Source organism: Pinus tabuliformis, chromosome 2_1 (genome assembly GCF_031772625.1).
Source record: "Pinus tabuliformis cultivar Carrire ecotype Pingquan chromosome 2_1, CPIR1, whole genome shotgun sequence".
In the NCBI taxonomy this organism is placed as follows: domain Eukaryota; kingdom Viridiplantae; phylum Streptophyta; class Pinopsida; order Pinales; family Pinaceae; genus Pinus; species Pinus tabuliformis.
Genome location: NC_142299.1, coordinates 820,547,839 through 820,570,163, shown reverse-complemented (window position 1 = coordinate 820,570,163; position 22,325 = coordinate 820,547,839). Strand labels below are relative to the sequence as shown.

The 22,325-nt window shown below is 39.4% G+C and overlaps 1 protein-coding gene across 1 annotated transcript in view; it reads left to right on the top strand.

The window, feature by feature from the left end:
• Positions 1 to 2,066, top strand: part of LOC149203169 (uncharacterized) — a 102,021-nt gene extending 99,955 nt beyond the window's left edge. The window contains exon 2 of the mRNA XM_089403348.1: positions 1,428 to 2,066. Within this exon, the coding sequence (XP_089259474.1) occupies positions 1,428 to 1,655 (228 nt within the window). The 3' untranslated portion in view covers positions 1,656 to 2,066. The remainder of the gene's footprint in view (positions 1 to 1,427) is intronic.
• Positions 2,067 to 22,325: the final 20,259 nt, after the last annotated feature.

The following is a 22,325-nucleotide window of genomic DNA, read 5'->3' as shown; positions in this document are numbered from 1 at the left end:
AGAGACTCAATGAAGGTTTTTGTTCCCAAATACATCCAAACGCTCCATGGATACCAGCTGCAAGCCCATCAATGTGATGAAAATCACAATGTCAAACCTCATATAATATGAGGTGTAACACCACCTAAATTATTGTTGCATACTGCCAGCTGGCATTCAGCTCAACTCTCGTGTAATATTAATAATATATCTTGGTTTCTAAATTTCAATGCTTCAATATTTTATATTCTAACATTAAATTTTAATTCATTTGTACCAAGTGGGTGGGAAGGAGATGTTAGATCAAGTACTCTTTAAACTTGTGTGGATGTGAATTGAAGGACTGAAAATATTTGGCTATTATGAATGTTGTGTTTCACAGGGAGGGATGAATGCCAAATTTCAGTGCTGCTGTTTTCCTGTGGGATTATTGGTGTAATCCAACAATCAGTTCCTGTGATTTGTATAATTACATGAGATTTTATAAGCCTGCCCTTTCATTGGTCATAGTTGTGTACTATGTATTGCTTCATGGTCATTTGATATTTTAATGGCACAATATATTTGCACAGCAGTGTTGTATAGAAATCCCATAAATCTTGTTAGAAAATCATATCATACTCTTTTTAGGCTAGGCTTGCTTCCTCTAGGTAAGACTTTGCCATCAAGACTTGATGAGAATGGGGACTAAATAAATTTAGGCCTGATGTACAAATAAATATGTATCTCCAGTAATTTAAATGTAAACTGCTCTTTAAAATTGGTAATCCTTTTCACGTTTGATTCTTTTCATACAGACACAGATATATCATGGAGATGCTTGTCCCCTTAGAAATTTTCTGACTTTCCATTTGGTTACCTCTAAATGCCAAAAAAGGTCGATTGTTAATTTGTGTTAAGGGACAGATATGATCTTTTTTGGCCTTCACCGAGTAAATCTTCTTTCTATTGTTCAGTCTGGGCAACAAGAAATATAGGTTTGTAGGAATTCATTAAATCTGCTTCCAGCTAACAGGATTTTGAAGGGAACATCAATAATTATTACTCCTCAAGTGTGGAGGACTTTGCTTCTATGCAAACTCTGGTTTCAGAATTCTCTGCTGATATCTGAAAAAAATATCTCTGAAAAAATATTTTTGTCTCGACAAATGCATGGATATTTTGGTTTGGTATTGATGCATTTTTAGAATCCAGATGGTTTGAACATATTGTTGGAATGGATTAGAACCAGGTGTAATTGCCTTCTCAGAAACAATTTTCTTTTAGAATCTTAGAAGTATCTGAAATTCCTTTTTTATGGACGATGTTAAATGAAAATTAACAGATTGTAAATGTCATAGAATTAAATGTTTTGTCACGAAGCTGCAAAAAGTGAAGAAAGCATTATAAGGTTAGAGTTATTTCATTTAGTGGTGAACTTGGATGCTGAATTTACTGCTTTCATTCAGATTGTTGATGATGTTGAAAGGGAGGTCATGGATATGTCTGAAGCTCCCACTAGAGACTCGTTAAGAATGGAAGAAGGCAGCTCATCAGGGCAATCTACCAACCAGGATAATCAGGCCAATAGAAGCATTTCAGCTTCTACAACCTCATCGACAATTTCACCACCATTGTCATTCTCTGTAAATATGGGCCACCTAACTAGGGCATTGTCGCTGCGGTCCCGATTGTAAGGAGGCACAAGAATCCATTCGGCACTATACTTGTTCCTGCTGGACACATTTAATGAGTTTTTGGGACATTTCCTTTGAGCGTGATTGCATTCTGTTTTGTGGAGGCTATTATAATACATAAAATAATCCTTTCAGCTTTCTAGCTCTTCCTGAGCAGAGTACTGAATAATTATGTTTCTAAGCTTCACTGCATTCCTGGAAAGTTATGAAGCTGAAGGCCTTATGTAAATCGCATTTGTGCACTCTTCCTTAGTAAAGTAATCTAATATATGCAGCTGATATTATTACTTGTTTCCGTTGCCTCTCTCCCTGTTTAGGGTGCAAGCAAATAACTTGACCAAATCTCGGATATTTGTAATTCAAATTAAGATTGATGTTGATAAAAAGTTAGCGTTATGCCGTTCACGTTTATCATCCTGCCCTGACACAATGCTGAGATATTATTTGAGAGATTGGCTCATTATATGACAATGTGGCAGTGGATATAGTTATGTTCAAATTTATAGATTAGTTATTGTGGGTTTGATTTCACAAGTGTTGTTGGACCTGACTTACGAGTATTAAAATATTTGAAGCTGATGACAAGTCTATGCTAGCTTCTTTTTTGTTTTTGTTTTTTCTAATATATATATTTTTAATGTTTTGGTAATTAATTAAAAGAAATGATGCTTCCACAGCAGCTGGTCACACTATTTTGTGACTTTTTTAAAGGCAGGCTGGAATATGCTTCAGCATATCTACTGATGTAATCTTTTATTTCTTTTTCTAATAAAAGGTTACGATTTTTTCCTCGGAAAAAAAATTAATTAAAAGAAATGAAAGGTTGGATTTTTTTTTCAATATATTAGACATGGATGTCTGTTTTGTATCCTTTTAATTTATTAGTGTGCCAGTCTTCCATGCCAGTGTGTAAGAGCACCAAGAGAACGCTTTGCTTCTCTGTGCAATAACATTAATTTGGTACTTTAGGTGCCCATGAATAATTGGAAGAAAAATACATAAGAGAATGTTTCGCATAGGCTTAGTGTAATATCATTAATTTGGTACTGTGGTTCCCATGATTACATGGAAGCCAATACTCAAGGGAATGAATCCAGTATTCTTCACTGTTTAGGGCCTTCATTTTGTTATTTGGGAAATTTCGATAAGAAAAATATTTATAATTCTAGGAATTTTATTTAATGTTCCCTCTTTTTAGTTCTTGGTCAATAATTTATATTTTCTGAACAAAACAGACTCTGTTATGGTGTAGAGCCGGATGGAGTACATGGAAAAAATGTGAGAAGCAAAGAGTACACTAAAGAGACATAAATTTATTGTTATGAAGAAATCCAATTTTCCTGAAGAGTACTCTTCAAAGCTCACTATGTAACTCTTGCCCTTCCTTACCATTAGTCCCTTGCACCTTTACACATCATAAACATATATTACACACATTTTAACTTAATTAGATTACAATAACATTTTAACACGCCTCCTTAATGATCAGAAATACCAACATACAAAACCAGTCCTACACAGAAATCAAACATAACATGTTGAGTTTTTCATCACTCTGATTTTGTGGAGCTAAAAGAAACCACCCATACCTTCCATATGTGCCCACATATATGATGTTCGTGCCATGTAGTTCTTTGTGTTCCACGTCTCTGTATTGCTTTATCCCTTGTACATGATACTCATGCCCTGTGTTGTGTTTATTTTTTCTTTGGAAAAAAAATCATAATTTCAATTTTAAGAATGAAAAAAGTTGTGTAGCATAGATGTGCGAGGCATTCGTACTCATGCCCTGTGTTGTGTTTATTTTTTCTTTGGAAAAAATCATAATTTCAATTTTAAGAATGAAAAATGTTATATAGAATAGATGTTTGAGGCATTCGTACACAAAGTCGTAACAGTGCCAGAGGAGGTCCATTAAAAAGAAACAGTCCTTGAACTTATTCTTACGTGCCCTGTATTTATTTTTTCTTTGGGAAAAATCATAATTTCGATTTTAAGAATGAAAGTTGTTATGTAGCATAGATGCTAACAGTCCCAGATGAAGTCCACTAAAAAGAAATAGTTGGTCAAACTTATTCCTCATCCTGATTGAAATGTTAGGATTTTCCAAAATTTCATTTTAGTTACAAGATTACTGCCCAAAAAGAACTAATGCACTGGATATGTTCCCAAACTTTATCATCTAAATCAAGGAGCATACAGATGCAAATAAAATAAGATTAGTGATCTTAGAGTGAGGTCTTGGTTGTTAGCAAAGTCAAGCCATCCTTCTTCTCTATGTTCTCCCGGCCAGCGTTACCCTACTTTAGACTGAGCATCTGCCAAGAAATTTAATTCGTGATAAACATGCTTGTATGAGATTATAGTGAAGACCTCTGCTAATTGGTTCACTTATTTGAAGACAGGGAGAAAGGTTTTTCCACTCTACAGTATCCTCATCCAATTGATTATCACCATTGAATCCCCAAAGCCTTCGAGATGACTCATATTATTATCCATTGCAATTTTTAGAATGTGCTCCAATGCACTGAGATAATCAAAATTGCTAAAAACACGGCCTACTCTGGCTTTGAAATTTATACAAAAGAGTTTCACTGAGATGGAGAAGTCCCCAGCCCCACATCTCGAAGGCAAGCCTCAATTTGCCTTGTTGAAATGGCCCCAAGAACCAGTGTTGAAATGGCCCCAAGAACCAGATTAAATTTTCCACTGTATACAACGTCCTCATCCAATTGACTACCACCATCGAATCCTCAAATCCCTGGAGATTACTCATTATTATTCATTTCAATTTTTAAAATTTGCTCCAGTGCACTGGTATCAACAAAATTGTTGGAAACAGGCCCTAATCTGTCTTTAAATTTTATACAAAAGAGTCTCACTAAGATGAAGAGGTCTCCAGCCCTACATCTCGGAGGTGAGCCTCAATTTTCCCTATTTAAAGAGGCCCAGGGAACAAATTTATCAACATCCACCATACATTGGCCTTTTGATGTTTATGCTCTTTTTTAGACCTTCAAAAGTAGGGTGAATTTGAATTTAAATACGAAAAGAGGAGAGCAAAAGACCGGTTGAAAATATTGGCACTACGAGCTAGCCTTACTCCCAAGGCTGCTACAAAGGATAATGCCCTAAAAGGCTCTAGATTTCTCTTGTCATACTAGGTCCTCAAGAAATCTACAAGTGTTTCACCCTGCCAAGAACTGGTGGACCTTTAAACAATAGGCTTATGGTCTATCTTGCTAGTTTTTTGTAGCATCGGGTGTATTTTAGCTTTGAAATCTTGTGGAGAGGCTAGAATACATGACATCTCCAAAACCCAGAAATCGTTTATGTAAATTTTGCCTAGAAATGACTTAATTAGATTAATTAATTAGTTTTTAAATATTTCCTAAGTCTAAATTTAAGGAATATGGTTAATTAATTAGTATTAATTAAGTCAAGGCGAGAATCATCTAGAAACTCACATGGATTGATCCAGAGATGATCATAGCCATTGATTAAGTTTTAATCTTGGTCATTGGTGCTCCAACAGAGGATTACAAGAGGAGGTTGATGTGGTGATGGAGAAGATACTTTAGCAGTTCAATTTCTCGGCAGATCAATTTCCAGAGTAGCAGCAATCAATTGCTAGAGAGAGAGAGAGAGAGATCGAAGCAGTGAGAGAGGGGTAGAGACAGTGAGGTTGGAGGAGGTATTTTAGATCCAGTGAGTGCATTTGCAGAGAGGCAGAAGAGCCACAAAGAGGTTGACGTAGGAGCAACATAACAACCTCTAGAGGCAAGATCTATTCGCTGATAGGGATAGACGTCTTCAGTTCCAGAGGTTGGGAAAGAGTCCCAGAGCGTCGAAGAAGCATCTTTCCAGTGAGCAAAAGGCAAAACGACTTCATCGGAGACTAGTCTGAGGCTAGACGTCCAACAAGTTGCGTAGAGCAGCGCATATGCTGACGCAAAGGGTTAGAGGGTTGAGTTTCTGAAGGCAAGTCGTGCTGGGAGATTGCTTGTGGGGCGAATAAGCTTCTCTGAAAAGAAGTTTCATTCATTTTCTTAGAGAGAGGTAGGGGGAAAATTCCCCAATAGAGTTTTGCCAGTATTTTTCTCTATAAGATTGCCAGATTTTGGCTTCCAGTTGTACTCAGAATTTCTCACTGCTGCATAATAATAAAACCCTCAATTGATGCACCGGTTTTCCCAAATTTGGTTTTTCCAGGGACTTTTGTCCAAAAATAACTGTGTTATTTTTTGTGTGTTAGCATTTCTTCCAGTGTTTATTTGTTATGAAACCAGCTCAAGAAAAGATAGAAAAGATAGATCAACGCCTTAGAATTCAGCCTCTTCGAGGGGGCAACCTCCTTTACATTACATAAATGAACAATTCTTGGATGATACAAATGACAAAACCTCCTTTCTATATATAGGAGTCTAAGGAGTCACAATATAATCCAGCCGACCTAACAAATATGATATAAAGCCACAAAAATAACAATAGAGGGATTCTATGGGGCACAGAAATAACAATATGGGGGTAATAGGGGCACAACAATATAAATAAGGGGTATAACTACAATAGTAATGGGGTAATCACTAGTATTATAGGGACCCAACATGCCCCTCTCCTTCAAAAAAGTGTTGTCCTCAACGCTTGAGTAGTTCTGGATACTTCTGCATAAAATTCTCATCCTCCCATGTGGAATCTTCAATGGATAAGTTCTTCCACTTGATAAGATACTCTGAAATTGATCGATTTCGTAGCTGTCGAGTTCTTGTTTCTGTGACTGCTTCCGGTTCCAATATAATTTTTCCTTCCTCGTCAAGTTCTGGCAATATTGTTTGAATTGGGAGCTTGTCACCTATAACCTTCTTTAAACATGAAACATGGAAAACTGGGTGCAATCGAGAAGCTGCAGGAAGCTCCAATTTGTATGCCATAGTACCAATCTTTTGCAACACCTTGTACAGACCATAATACTTTGGTGATAATTTATTATCCTTCTTAGCTTGCTTTAGGGACATTTGCTTATATGGTTGTAGCCGTAGGAATACCCAATCACCTACATCAAAACTTCTTTCACTGCGATGTTGATCTGCCTGTTGTTTCATTCTATTTTGTGCCAACACGAGGTTATCCTTTAAGAGTTGGAGGACTTGTTGTTGATGTTCGATGTGATGTTCCACTGCCTGAACCTTAGAATTTTCTCTTAAATATGATGTGATGGATGGTGGTTGATACCCATAAAGTGCCATAAATGGGGTCATTTTTGTTGCTGTATGGAAGGAAGTGTTATACCACCATTCAGCCAGAGGCAACCATTTGACCCATTGTGTCTGTTTATCAGATACAAAGCAACGAAGATATCCTTCCAAACATTTGTTTACTATCTCAGTTTGCCCATCAGATTGAGGATGATAAGATGAGCTATGAGCTAACTGAGTACCAAGACAAGAAAATAATTCTGTCCAAAAATTTCCAGTGAAAATGGGATCTCTGTCACTTACAATAATCTTTGGGTTTCCATGTAGCTTTTGAACTGTTTCCATAAATGCAGTAGAAACTGTACTGGCTTTAAATGGATGTGATAATGCACAAAAGTGTGCATACTTGGTAAGTCTGTCAACTACCACCATGATGACACTCTTTCCCTCAGACTTGGGTAAACCTGTGATAAAATCCATTGAAACCTCCTCCCAACGTTGGCTTGGAATGGATAAAGGTTGTAATAGACCCGGTGTCTTAATTGTTTCAACTTTATTTTGCTGGCAAACCAAACATTCCGCCACAAACTTTTGAATATCTGATTTAAGGCCATCCCAAAAAAATTCCTTCTTAACCCTGTGGTAAGTTTTTAAAAATCCTGAGTGCCCTCCTAAGGGAGAAGTGTGCAATTCCATAAGAATCTTTTGTTTTAGCTGGGAATTCTTACAGAGGTATAAGCGATCTTTGTACCATAACGAATCATTTTGCCAGCTAAATGTATCAGAAGTACTGGAATCTTGTTGTAGCTTTCGAATAAGTGCCCACACTTCTTCGTCATTCTTCCATTCCTCCCTTGCTTCATTTATCCAATCTGGTTGGATAATAGAAATGGCACACAACAATGCTTCCACATCCTCATCCTTTCTTGAGAGTGCATCTGCCACCACATTTTGCTTCCCTTTTTTGTAGATGATTTCAAAGTCATAACCCAACATCTTTGTGACCCACTTTTGTTGCTCTTCAGAGGATAATCTTTGTTCTAAAAAGTATTTAAGGCTATCATGATCCGTTTTTACCTTGAAGTGTCTTCCCATTAGGTAGGGTCGCCATTTCTTAAGTGCATGGAGTATTGCCAACATTTCCTTCTCATAAATAGCTTTGCTTAAAAACTTTCCCTTGATTGGACGACTTTCAAAAGCAATGGGTCTTTCATCTTGCATTAGAACAGCACCAATTCCATTTCCTGAAGCATCACATTCCACAATAAAGGTTTTTGTGAAGTCCGGTGTAGCTAAGACCGGTGCTTGGCACATTGCCTCTTTAAGATGTTCAAAGGCCTTTGTTGCTTCCGGAGTCCATGAAAATGAATCTTTCTTCAATAATGTTGTTAGAGGTGCTGCTATTCTCCCATAATTCTTAACAAACTTGCGATAATACCCTGTCAACCCAAGAAATCCTCGCAGATGCTTTATGGATGTGGGGATTTTCCATTCCTTAATGGCTTTAATTTTGCTAGGGTCTACCTTAACTCCTTCATGAGATACAATATGACCCAAATATTCCACCTCCTGGACTCCAAAGAAACATTTGGATCTTTTTGCATATAATTGTTTCTCCTCCAATAGTTGTAGCACCCTGTCAACATGTTCAACATGATCCTTCCAAGACTTGCTGTAGATTAGTATATCATCAAAAAATACTAACACAAATTTTCTAAGGAATGGTTTGAAAATTGAATTCATCAAACCTTGAAATGTTGAAGGTGCATTGGTAAGGCCAAAAGGCATGACCAAAAATTCATAATGACCCTCATGAGTTCTAAATGCCGTTTTCGGAATGTCTTCAATCTTCATTCTGATTTGATGATATCCCGAACGAAGATCCAACTTGGTGAAGTAAATTGATCCATGCAATTCATCCAGTAATTCATCAATAACAGGAATGGGGAACTTATCTTTAATAGTGAGCTTGTTGAGCTCCCTATAATCCGGACACATGCGCCATGATCCATCCTTCTTGTGCACCAATACTACTGGAGCTGAGAAAGAACTTTGACTTGGTTGAATTATACCAGCCTCTAGCATTTCTGCAACCATACGTTCAATTTCACTTTCTTGGGCATAGGGATATCTGTACGGCCTGATGTTTGGAGGAACACTTCCTGGAATCAGATGAATAGCATGATCATGATCACGCATAGGTGGGAGACCTTTGGGAGTCTCAAATACCTTGGAATGATTGTCCAAGACATTTTGGAGATCTGGAGAAATAGATGATTCCAATGTGGAAACATCTAGCGAACATAATTGTGCAATTACACCTCTTTGCTCTTTTTTAAGAGGCTTAGTCATGCCATTAGCGCTGATTATCTTTCCTGGTTTCCCTGCAATACCCCTTAATTCAACTTCCTTTCCTTCCTTAGAAAATTTGATGAAAAGTTCTTGAAAATTAAAAGCTATTGTACCCAAGGATTGTAGCCATTGGACTCCTAGTACAACATCAGCACCTCCCATTGGAATGGAAAGCATTGGGCTAGTCAATACATATTCTCCCATGGATAGCTTGATATTATGGCACTTTCCAGAGCAATTTATTGTTCCTCCATTTGCAATCATCACTTGACACTCTGGTGCTGGATATAGGAAGCAATTCAATTCTTTTGCTACCCTACAATGAATAAAATTGTGGGTGCTTCCTGAATCAATCAACACTATTACCTTTTTCTTCTTGATTTGTCCTTCTATCTTGATGGTTTGAGGAGTGGTAATTCCCGCCAATGCATTACAAGATATGGTCGGATTTATTTGTTCTTCATCTAGGCTTTGTTCCTGGAGTATATCTTCTTCTTTTGACTTTTCTTGCTCCTTTTCTTCTTCCTCTTCACAATCTATGTAGAATAATTTCTTCTCAGCACACTTATGACCTTTAGTGTATTTGCTATCACAACTGTAACAAAGCCCTTTTGCTCTTTTTTCTTCCAATTGTTGTTGTGTCAACCTTATAGGTTGTGGAAGACTAGGGGCAACAACACTTCCATCTTTATAGTTGTGAGTGGTATGCTTCCTGGTTGCCATAATTTTTCTTTCCATTTTTCTTGCTAACCTGAATGCCTTCTCTAATGAATCAGGTTCCCAAAGGCGAACATCATGTTGGATATTATCCTTTAAAGACCCTATGAACACATCAATCCTATGCTCCTCTGGAATATCTTTTACCCTTATGTTCAATTTTTGGAACTCCTCAATGTGCTCCATTACTGAACCCTTTTGTTTGAGACTTATCAATTGGCTAAAAAAAGTGTTGCTTTTTGTATCTTCATAATGTGCTATCAATTCTTCCGTAAAAATTGCCCAAGTGATAAATTGTTTACGAGAGCAAAGCCATTGATACCATACAAACTGATTTGGTTCCAAATATATAGTTGCCATACGTACCTTTTGTGCGTTTTGCACATTATTGAGATCGAAGAATTGCTCCATCTGTAATATCCATGTGGCGGGATCCTTGCCATCAAACTTCCTCATATCGATTTTTGGAATATGGTGATTCTTCGATCCAACATTGGCATCTATGGAATCATGATTAACATTTCTTTTGTTCTCATCATGAGTTTCCTTTACTACCTTTTCACCATTAGTGACCCTTTCTTGTAGCAACTTCTTCAATTCTTCCATGTCTGTCTTCAAATCTATCTTCAAATCTGCCATCGAATCCTCCATCTTAGCTTCCATGTCCTTTATCTTAGATGCCACGCCACTTATCTTAGCTTCTGTTAGCTTTTGTGAGCGTGACATTTGTTGCACTTGTTCTTGTAATTTTGATATATCATGTAACATTTCTTCCTCTTCTTCATGAGTCATGCTAGAGCTTTCAGGTTCCTTACTAGGTGTTTGCATTTTCTTTCCTCGGGGCATCAGTTACCGATAATAATGCTTTACTATGCCCTTTGAATTCCGTTAAACCAAGATTACACAAAAAATTAAAAAAAAACTACACACCTTTTTTCACTTTATAGAATCCTGATATTGAATCTGATGTATCTCTGTAATTTCGGATCATCCAGTTCTGAAATTGCTACATGTAGTAGCCTTCTGCGTCCTCTTTCCAATGCCACAAGTCTGAGCCAAATTGGATTCTCCAAGGAAGAGTTATGTGAAATCTCCCACAGTGACTTGCTTTTAGACTGGTTCAGTAGAGCGAACTTGTATGACGTGCCACGAGTTACTGTTTCAACCTTTGAATCTGAAACACACACACAAGAAACTACTGTCCGTCCTCTTTCTTTATCTTCTTACGAGATTTCAATCCGATCCCCAGAGAGAAAGTTATGACGATTTTCCCCAGGTCACCTGTTTTGAATGTAATTCAGGAGTCTGCAAAAAGACCAACTTCCTCAGATCATATCTCCGCAAATATCGTGCGAAAAGCTCTGAAATTCGGACCCAAGGTTCAGCGCGATTTCTTCTCAAATGGGTTTTTTTTGCGACTTCTGAAACGTCACAGAAAAAAAGTTATAGCGAAAATGCCACGATGACCTGTTTGAAGCAGCGAAACCCTAGAATCCAAAGCTCTGATACCAAATGTTATGAAACCAGCTCAAGAAAAGATAGAAAAGATAGATCAACGCCTTAGAATTCAGCCTCTTCGAGGGGACAACCTCCTTTACATTACATAAATGAACAATTCTTGGATGATACAAATGGCAAAACCTCCTTTCTATATATAGGAGTCTAAGGAGTCACAATATAATCCAGCCGACCTAACAAATATGATATAAAGCCACAAAAATAACAATAGAGGGATTCTATGGGGCACAGAAATAAAAATATGGGGGTAATAGGGGCACAACAATATAAATAAGGGGTATAACTACAATAGTAATGGGGTAATCACTAGTATTATAGGGACCCAACATTATTCTTTTGCAGTTTTATTTGTGTAGATCGCAATGTGATTTACTCGGTATTCACTGTAGCAAACAATAAAAAAATTGTTAAATTAAATTAACAATTAGGAGAATAATTTCTAGTTGCTGCAATAGGATCCAGTTTGGATTTTTCACTGGTATCAGAGTGTAGTTGATCAACGGGAAAGCTCAGAGGCGAAAAGAGAAGGAATTTTGTTGCTCATTGTGGGCAACAAGCTAAAATCGCTAAGGGCAGTGCAATCATTCTACCAGGAGGCTAAGTTGCTTGAGGAGGTTTGATTTTTTTGAGTGGGGGGAAGAAAAATTCGATCTTTCCAGATTGAGTGATTCTAGAGGGAGATTGATCAACTCATATTTTTTCGTTGTGCAAATCTCTAGTTGGACATAGTGTTTTTTTGCAGCAGTTTGCTAGAGCAGAGCCAATGTCGGGTGGAAGGAAGAAGAGCACACACAGAGAGAAAATTTTCCTCGGGGAAATTCTAGTCTCAAGAAGTTCAAATTTTCGTTGTAGATCAGCAGTCGTTGTGAGCAGATCTTCTCACTCCAAAAGGGAGTACAAAAAACAGAGCAACAACTAAGCAGAAGGAAAGAGGAGATTTACGACATTTTGTTGAGATGGCCGCTGCTGGGCTTCGTGATTAGGACATGTTGGATGGGGCTTCTAACTATGTCATCTCGAAGGAAATGATGTCCTTCCTTCTAGATGAGTTTGATCTGAAAACGTATATTGATGCAGTGGTAGCAGTACTCCAGAATGCAGATTAGCTAAAGGAGTACAAGAAGGAGATGGTACGGGCAAAACGATTGATCCTAGATTGTGTTTGGGATCATGTTGTTTCACACATAGTTGGCAAAGATAATGCCAAAGCGATGTGGGATGCTCTCTATGCTGTACCAGGGTACTTCTGAGCAACGAAAGATGTACCTAGAGGAGAAGCTGAGGTGTGTCAGGATGCAGAAGGGGTAAGGAATAGATCCCTTCATCACCAGGATTCAGGAGATCCGGGACCAGCGTGCAGTTGTTCGGGCAGTGCCTCAACCCATGAAGCTAGTGTGATTGGCACTCAACAGTGTCTTTGAGGAGTGGTAGGTATTCGTCGAAAATATCTTGGGCAGAGATACCTTGCCGAGGTTGGACGTAATGTGGATCGATTTGCAACAGGAAGAGTTGAGAGGATCTCTATTAAAGAGCTCCATCAATGGTAGCAACAACATATCAAAGCAGGTGGAGGAGGAGGAGAATGTGGCCCTTGCATCGAAGGGTCCCTATCAAGGACAAGGGGAGCATAGGAAGAAGAAGAAAGACTTGTAAAAGGTCAAGTGCTTCAGGTGTGGTGAGCTCAGTCACTACAACACCTAATGTCCTCTCAGGAAGGATAAGGAGGAGAAGCAGGACCAACATACAACTTCAACAAAGATAAATAGGCTTTCCTCTAGGCTAGAGGAAGACTTCACTATGTTTTCTGATATACCTCTAGGAGTGAGGTGGGGAGACTTGGTGTTGTTGCCCCAAAGTGCTACAGATGGGCAGGATTCTTGAGGAGTCCACCTCATGGATCTATACCTTGTTACAGGTGCCCACAATATTCAGTAGTAGGGTGGATCAGTGAAATTTAATGTAGTCAGATACCAAAGTGACAGTTGCAGAGACTAGTAGCAGTCAGATGCTGGGAAGCGCAGTGAAGAGTTGGTAGCAGTGCAGTTGGCATAATGCAGAGTCAGCGACAACGCAAATTCTTTAGTGATAGTGCAGATACTAGCAACAACCAAAGACTCAAGTGACAGATGCATTATACTAATCACCATTGATTCAATGTTTTGGATGCTTTTTAGTTGCAGATGTTGCAGTTGCAGCAGCAACAAATGAGAGGGAGTTGCAATGCAAATGTTGTGTTGGTAGCAGTATGGCAGGGTCAATAGCAACACAGATGCAGCGTATTGTTAATCAATGTTGTCATTGATGTCAATATGGCATTGGCCGAGATGGAAAATATTCTTGATATGCCTAATGAATATTGTAGGTTTTAACCTGTGCAGAAATTACCTACATATGAATTTTATAACATAGAAAATAAACAATGTGAGAGCGTAACACATAAAACACATATACACAGAGATTTTCCCCTGGATCCCAAAACCAGGACTACCAGCTTGATTTTTCATTTTGTTCCTTTCAATGTTATAATACATATTTATACATGCCGAAACATCCAATACCATGGACCGAAAACCATCGTGTCCAAAAAACATGTGCGAAAATCATGTACAAAACCATAGGTGGGTCCGCCCAACCTTAAAGTGGGGTTACAGGTGCCCTTCAAATCCCCTATTAACTACGTGGAAAGAATATAACAGAACCCAACATTCTCCCACTTGTTGTTTTCTTTCCACAGGGGGCCACGATAGAGCTTAGTCATTTTCCCAGCGCTGAAATGCCCATTGTCTCTCTACACCAAGAGAACTTCTCAGAGCTCACAGATTTTGTCAATGCATCTGCAGTATTCTTCAAAGTGTCCACCTTTACCAGCAACACCCTTTTGTCTTCTATCATATCCCTCACAAAGTGATACTGAATATCAATGTGCTTTGTCTTTGAATGATATGCAGGGTTCTTTACCAAGAAAATTGCACTTTGGCTGTTGGTGGGCCCCAGTATTGCAGCAATAATGCTGCAACTCCTAGGGCTCCCTTCTTTACTTTTATCAACCCGGTAGTTCGTAACAAACTTGGAAGCGACAGTGCTGTATGCACAAGTACTAGCTCTTGCCGCAGCTGTCACTTGGTCAGCTGGCACAAGTCCGCTAGGAGCTTAAGCCAACTTCTATGAGCTCTGAGAAGAAGCTTTTTAACTGATGGACGAAAGCTAACTCAAAGAAGGCTGATCTACTTGCAGACAGACACTGGAAAGCTGAAAGGAAACGTAAACCCTAGCAAACCCTAATTTTACCAGCTAGCCCTACTGATGCAAGAAAGATGATGCAAGCTACTGAAAGAGATGCCATTGACTTCTAGGAAGGTAAAATGCATGTGTCTAAGCTACTTCTTCAATAACATCTGAAAAAAGCATCTTTTTGTATTTTTGAATAAGTTGTCAGAATTATCATGCGTGTGCTTTGACTGTTTTGACTGTGCAGAGGTGGATTGGTGAGAGGAAATGCTTGCAGAAGGTTGGGAAGGTTCGAAGAGGGCCTAAGGGGTCCCTAGCACCCTTCCAGAGAGTTTCACAGTGATCGGATCTCAAGAAACCGCTTTCGTGAGCTTCTACAGGAAGTCTGCAGGGGTTCTACAGGATGTTATGGAATTTTCTACAGGATGTCTGTAATTTTCTACAGGATGTTCAGAAATGGGGTTTTGGAGGATTGATGGAGGGAGAAAGGTGAAGGAGTGGGTATGGAGGTGAGATAAGGGTGTAAGGAGTTCCAGGGCTTGGTGGATGGAGTTGAGGAGTGGCGAGGATGGTTGGATTTGTTTAAGGAGGAATAGAGCAAGGTTGCACAACAATATGGGAATTTAGGGCAGAGTGAGCAAATGGAAAACATGAAGCAAGAATCCGGGTTAGAGGATGGATCAGGCAGGATTGATGGAGTATGGGCAGATGAAGAAGTACCACAGATGCTCTGCAAGTTATTTTTCGAATTGGACAAACGAAGACTTGGAAAATCAATGACCTAATTACTTTGACCTAATCCGACCTAGATAACAGTGAAGAGAATGAATAGAAGTCTATTTGCAATAAAACCATGTATACTAACTTATGCAACTAAGCAAGCAAAAATCTGAATATGTAACCAACTTGTACAAATGAAAATCAAACACTAGTGATTGCATGGCAAAGCAAAGTCAGTGTTTTTGTGGGCAACAAGATCACCTTGATCCCAACTCCCGATCCCACTGAGGGAGAGGTGAAATCAAAGGTGCGTGATGGCCTTTTTCTGAAGATCTTCCCTATTAATAACTTATCAAATCAATCTGAACATAAAAATCCTTTTTAATCATCAAAAGCAATCTAAATAACAAAGCAAGATTTAAATCTAAATAGCAGATTTTATTCTAATAATGCAGCAAAAACACATAAAGGTGAACAAAGGAGGTACTGGGCACTTGAGATGGGCCCAACCCCAAGAGCTATAGCTTCCTAAGAGAGATTTAGAGCTAGTGCAAAGCTGGATTCATCTTTATTGATCAAAAGAATAGTTACATTCCAAAAACTCTCCACAAGGAAAACTTGAAAATGTGCTGAAATGCAGAGCTAACCTACTGCCTAAAAAATAACTAAAATCGAACTACCAACTAGCTAACTTCTACCTACAAAGTGACTAACTGAAATGAGACCCTAAGCCCTCTTATTTATACAAATTGAGGACCCCAACAGCCCTCCTAAACTTTAGGAACTCGGCTGCTACAACTTGTGGTTAACAACACTTTTACTAGCACTTGCTCGGCTGCCCTTGTGATAATCGATTTGGTGGCCCTTGAACTCCAAGTTGATGGTGGAGAATTCAAGGTAAGGGCCCATAAATGAAGGGGACACCTTCCTAAAAATCCTCTCCACGAATTTGGCTGCTAAGTGCTCATTTAAACCTTTGATTTTGTCTCCAAATTGACCAAAAACACTGCATAAAGCACACATTAGACTTGTTGGCATAATGACTAACCCAATTCACTCTATTAGCATAAATATAATAAAAAACATGCAATAAACTAATGAGAATGGTGGATTAATTCGAAATAGGAGGCTAAATGAGCCCATATAATTATCCATTTTTGGGGCTCATCATCACCCCCTACTGAAAGTGTTGCTCATCCTCTGAGCAACTAATCTATCTCTTAATCTCTGATGGCCCTGGTTGTCTCCCTGTCATGCCAAGCTTCTGAAGTGATGTCTTCTTCTTGGTCATGAAACCATGCTTTTCTCTCTACTTCTTCCCACTGCCTGTGCTCCTTTTCCTAGAGAATTCTCAGCTTCCTGTAGAACTGTCTCAGCATCCTGTAGAAAGGCCTTTGTGTCCAACATTTTCATTCTTTCTCCAGGTGGATGTCTTCGGGCTTCCCCAGTCATAGGTGATGGATGCCTTTGAGGGAGACTTTTCCTTTTATGTAGCTGGAGTGTCTACAATTGTAATTGGCTCTTTTGACTGTGGTTGGGGTCTGCCAGTCTTTATCCTCACGCTCCTTCTTGCCTTAAAATACATGGGAGGCTCCCTCTTTCGCTTCCCTTTCTGATTTGGAGATGTGCTTAGGGTGGCCAGCACAGCTGCTGCCTCCCTGGCTAAAATCTCAGGCGATTTTTCCTTCTGTTGCCCTGTTTCTAGACTTCCTGTAGAAAGTCCTGTGCTGACTGTTTTCTGGCTTCTTGTAGAAACGGTTTTCATGCTTCTTGCAGGAACTGTTTCAACTGTTTTGGTCTACTTGGCTGGATGTGGCTCTTTCTCCCTTTTTTTTCCTCTTCTTTTGTCTTCTCTGCCTCTGTTAGCTTGCTTCCTCACGCTCTGTTTTGGCTTTCTTCTCATCTTGTTTAGCTTCTGCCTTCTCTGTTGTAGTCTTTTTCTTTTCTGTTCTTCCTTTGTTTTTCCCTCTGCTTGAATGATTTGTGCTCCGTCATCATTGGTTTTTTCACATTCTTCAGGCTTGATTCTTCCCTAGAATTGCATCGCTTATTTTGCATAAACATGCAACAAATAAAACTATTTGATTCTTCTTCTCTTGAAGCCAAAAATTTTGCAAAAAACCTATGTTTTCTTCTAAAAAGACAGCTCATTGCCCCTCTTGTAAACTTGTTACTGCTCCTGGAATGTTCGTGTTTTTCACAACAACAACTTCCAATTTTTTTCTCTTCAAACTTTTCCAACCTGAATTTGCTTCTTAGCTTTTTGAAAAGAAATCATTTTTTTTTTTACAGATCAGAGAACAAATAACATAGTTTTTTCCTTTCAAAAAGTGGACAGTCTTGCAAATTCATTCTTTCACATAGGCTTAGTTCCAATGGTTGCATCTCTCTTTTTAGAAGAATGTGAGAAAGAAACAAACATATTTTGGATGCAGAGCAGGAAAACGGAGAGACTGTGAATAACCCAAAGAAGGAAAAAAACACGGGCAGTCTTTTAAGCTTCACTTTCCTTTCTTTCAACCCAATATTGTGTCTTTAATCCTCCACCTTATATAAATATCATATGCAGAGCAGTTTCCTGAGCCTACCTCTTTTCAAGCTCCAAACTTGATGAAGAAAAACTCGGGCTTCTCTGCTTCGGAAGGATATACCGTACTTCCTGTAGAACGTCTTCCTGTAGAATGCCCCTGTGCCTCTGAGCGAGCCCGATACGTAGCAGAATCTCGAAGACAGGTAGAAAAACCGATGGAGGATGACTAGTTAATCATTTTGTGCATACTTCAGTTGAGGATGTTGCAAGTGCAAATGAACAGAAGTTTGTGAGTTTCAGCCGAGCATTTTTTAATTGCTGTGTGATTTGTGGTGAGGGAGTGAAGTGGCCAGGTGTACGTGGCCACATGAAGACGGTAATGTTGTTCATGAACTGTATGTTTTCCCCCTGTAATCACTGCCATCAATTGCACTGAGGTTTAAACGATCAACACTCTCTATTGTTTTAATTTTCACGTGATTCGACTGTCCACGTATACTGCATGACTTCCGGCTGAGAGCTAGAGAAGGCAATGTCGGGTTAACCTTGCTAGATTCGTGGCTTAATCCCACCATTCCATTCGTTCATGCAGTTCTTAAATTAGATTCATGCAATAGAGGAACGAGTTTTAGTCACATACCTGGAAGTCGAATGTGGTTGCCGTGAGGTGCTGTGGCCTTTCATTTGCTGCATGCATTGATTTCTATGGTTGCGTGATGGCTTGTTGGCTGATTCATGGCTATTTTTCTTGTGTAGGTATCCTTTGGCTGGATCCATGATGCAGGAGCTAGCTTCACGTTCAGATCTGCACCCTCAAGCTGCTGATGTCGAATTTTCACAGGACAGAAACTTGTTTTCGCCATTGCTCCCGAACGATAGATCGGTTCGATTTGAAACTCGCTGAGCATGTTCCTATCATCATTATGCACCTCCCATAGCAAAATTGCGATCAATGGATGCACAGATTTCGAGAAAAATAGAAAATGGCTGAAGATTACAGAGATCAATTTCTCGGAAACCGTGCATCGGAATTGGCTGAAACTGCTTGGGTAGGTTACTATCACCCATATGCATCTCCCCATGAAACAGGTTTTGAAACAGATGCACGGATATGGAGAAAATGCAAAAATGGCTGAAGGTGATGGAGGTTGGTTTCTTGGAAATCGGCACCAGAATTGTGCTGAAACTGCTCGGGCATGTTGCCATCATCCCTGTACAACTCCCCATAAAATGGTTTTGTAAATGGATGCACGGTTTTCATGTGAGGGAAAAAACAAATTTTGTTCTATGTATTTTTGCTTCAAAGCATTTTGCAAGTTTTTGCATAGAAAGAAAAAATGAGCTTGTGCTGTGATGCAGGCATGGAGATGATGGAGGAGGAGTTTGAAGATTGCAGGATGACTTCTGAACCCTTGAGGAAGCTATCATGTTCGCCAAACTACCTTTTTGAAATCTATTTCTAGCTTCCTGTATAAATCTTGTAATTTCTACCGGAACTTCTTGTAGAACACACAGTTTTGAGGAGAGAAGCACAATGAGATGGAAAAAATGATGGAGAAGGGTGAGGGATGGAAACATGGATGCTTGCAGGCCTCATGGACATATTCCTAGCCTTCTGGTCCTCTTCGGAGATCGATTTTGGCTTGTTTGTAGGCTTCCTGTCGAGGACACAGAACTTCCTGTAGAAAACACAATACTTCTTGTAGAAGGCACACGACTTCCTCTGTCTTTGTCTTGAGCGATCCTCCTGACCTGCAATGTCATTGCTGCAACCTGCAATTATTCAATGAAAATTAGGTTTATTTTTATTTTTATTTTTCTATTTTTTTTTTGAAAAACAACTAGGGCGCCTCATGGAGGTTTTCACCCTAATTGCCTGCCTTGGGCACCTCCAAGGGAGGTTTTCACCCAGGGATCTTATTCCCTTTTTATTTTCTCTTCTTTCCAACCCATTGACCGCCTCATGGAGATTTTCAATCAATGAGCCAATCTAAGACGCCTTCGAGGAGGTTTTCACCTTAGATTTTTTTCTCTTATTTTCATTTTTTCCATTTTTTTTTTTTTTACCCTACCCTACTTGAAAAACAAAATCATTTTCAAGTATAAGAATACTTCCAATGGAGCCATGTGCACATCGAGATTAGAGACAAAATGATGTGGAGGCTTGAAATGCATGCTTTGACAGCTATCTGGATTTCAGAGACCAAATGATTTGACTTTGAAGGGATCAAACATAGCTGAGGAAGAGAGTACTGCTGCAACTTAGTGACTGTCTGGAACCATATCTCAATATAGCTCTGATATCCTTGGTCCTCTTGCTGATTTGGATCATTCTTCATGTCACCTTCTATCATTAACTTCTCATCTTCCTCTTTTTGCTGATTTTTCTCTTGACTACATGGAGGATTTGATGGTAACCATGAGGGAGCTTTCTCGATCTCTGATTCTGATCCCTTCTCCTCATTAAGTGCAGCCCATGGTTCTTTGATCTCCTCTCTTAAATCTTCTTTTGCCTTTGGTCCTTCAATGTTGTCAATATAATCTCTGTTTTGCAACACTCTTCCTGAGCTATGGTGAAGATCATTGAGCTCAAGAGGAGTCATTTGGACATGTTGTGTCTCAGCATTGCAATTGTGTTGAGCTGCTCCAATGGGCAGGTTTGGGAATGGTGGTACGGGTAGTTGAGTGGGGGTGTATATTTGAGATGGATGTGGATGGGGTTGTGGTTCGGCAGGTGGTGGAGGAAAAGGAGCGGGAGGAGAGTTGTACTGGGGCTTCCACCCCTGATGAGGTGCATTCCACTGAGGCTGTGGTTGAGCATAAGAGTGAAACGAATGAGTAACTGGAGAAGCATGGTATTGAGGAGGATACGACCAAGGAGGGAGTATGGACTAGGAAGGATGAGGAGGGGGACCCCAAGAAGGCATGGAAGTGGCTTGATAGGGGTCGTAATAGGTCTGGAATGTCCCTTGCATTCCATGCTGGTAAGTTATGGGTCCATGTGGCCTCCTTTGATTCATATAATAGAGTGGTTCAGTGACTCCTTTAGCCCTCTGATATGCAGCTTTAATTCCAGGCAAGGAAGGGCACTGGTTCGTAGGATGGTATTCTTCACAGACGAAACACACTTCTAGGGAGTGCATTGGACATTCGTTCCTAGGATGCTTTCTAGTGCACCTGGGACAAAATATGGCCAAATCCCTCTCTTCTTTCTCTTGCTTCTTGTGGATCCGCAATGTATCCAGTGGCATGGCAAGAAACTGCCTCATCTCGCTCTTGAAATCTTCCATTTGATTTGAAAGTTCGTTTTTGGATAAGGTACTGCTCCCAACATTTCTGTTTGCAGCCATTTGCTCTAGAGGAATGTTTTCTTCTTCTTCTTCCCTTGAGGTTCTTTAAATATGTCTTGCTGTCCACCTAAGGGTTCTTTAATCACAGCCATCGAAGAAGAGAGAAGGTTGGCTGTGTGAAGCAGTGGGGGTGTTGTGCAATCATTTTTCTGAATTATCTCTACTCCTACAAGGCATGAAAGGAAATATTTTTGGTTGATTTTTGCCTTTTTTTGCTTGTACCTGCAATACTAAAATAGATTGAACTGCAACTAACTATCTTGCTGAAATGAAAATGCGGATTTGAAATGAAAGCAGGAAATGACTAATCTATTTTGCTCAAATGAAATTGCAGGAATGAAATGCTAGGCTACGCTTGCGGAATTGAAATGCTAATCTACGCTTGCAGAAATGAAATTGCAGAATTGAAATGCTAATCTATGAAAGCAGGAAATATCTACTCTACTTTTGCGGAAATGAAATTGCAGAATGGAAATGAAATAAACTACTTAGCAGAAGGTTGTAGTAGAAAATAGAAGAAAAGCAGCAATCACCAATACTCTGACGCTTCCCCGGCAACGACGCCAAAAAGAGTGGTGGGCCCTAGTATTGAAGCAATAATGCTGCAACTCCTAGGGCTCCCTTCTTTACTTTTATCAACCCGGTAGTTCGTAACAAACTTGGAAGCAACCGTGCTGTATGCACAAGTACTAGCTCTTTCCGCAGCTGTCACTTGGTCAGCTGGCACAAGTCCGCTAGGAGCTTAAGCCAACTTCTATGATCTCTGAGAAGAAGTTTTTTATCTGATGGATGAAAGCTAACTCAAAGAAGGCTGATCTACTTGCAGAAAGAAACTGGAAAGCTGAAAGGAAATGTAAACCCTAGGAAACCCTAATTTTACTAGCTGGCCCTACTGATGCAAGAAAGAGGATGAAAGCTACTGAAAGAGATGCCATTGACTTCTAGGAAGGTAAAATGCATGTGTCTAAGCTACTTCTTCAATAACATCTGAAAAAACATCTTTTTGCACTTTTGAATAAGTTGTCAGAATTATCATGCATGTGCGTTGACTGTTTTGACT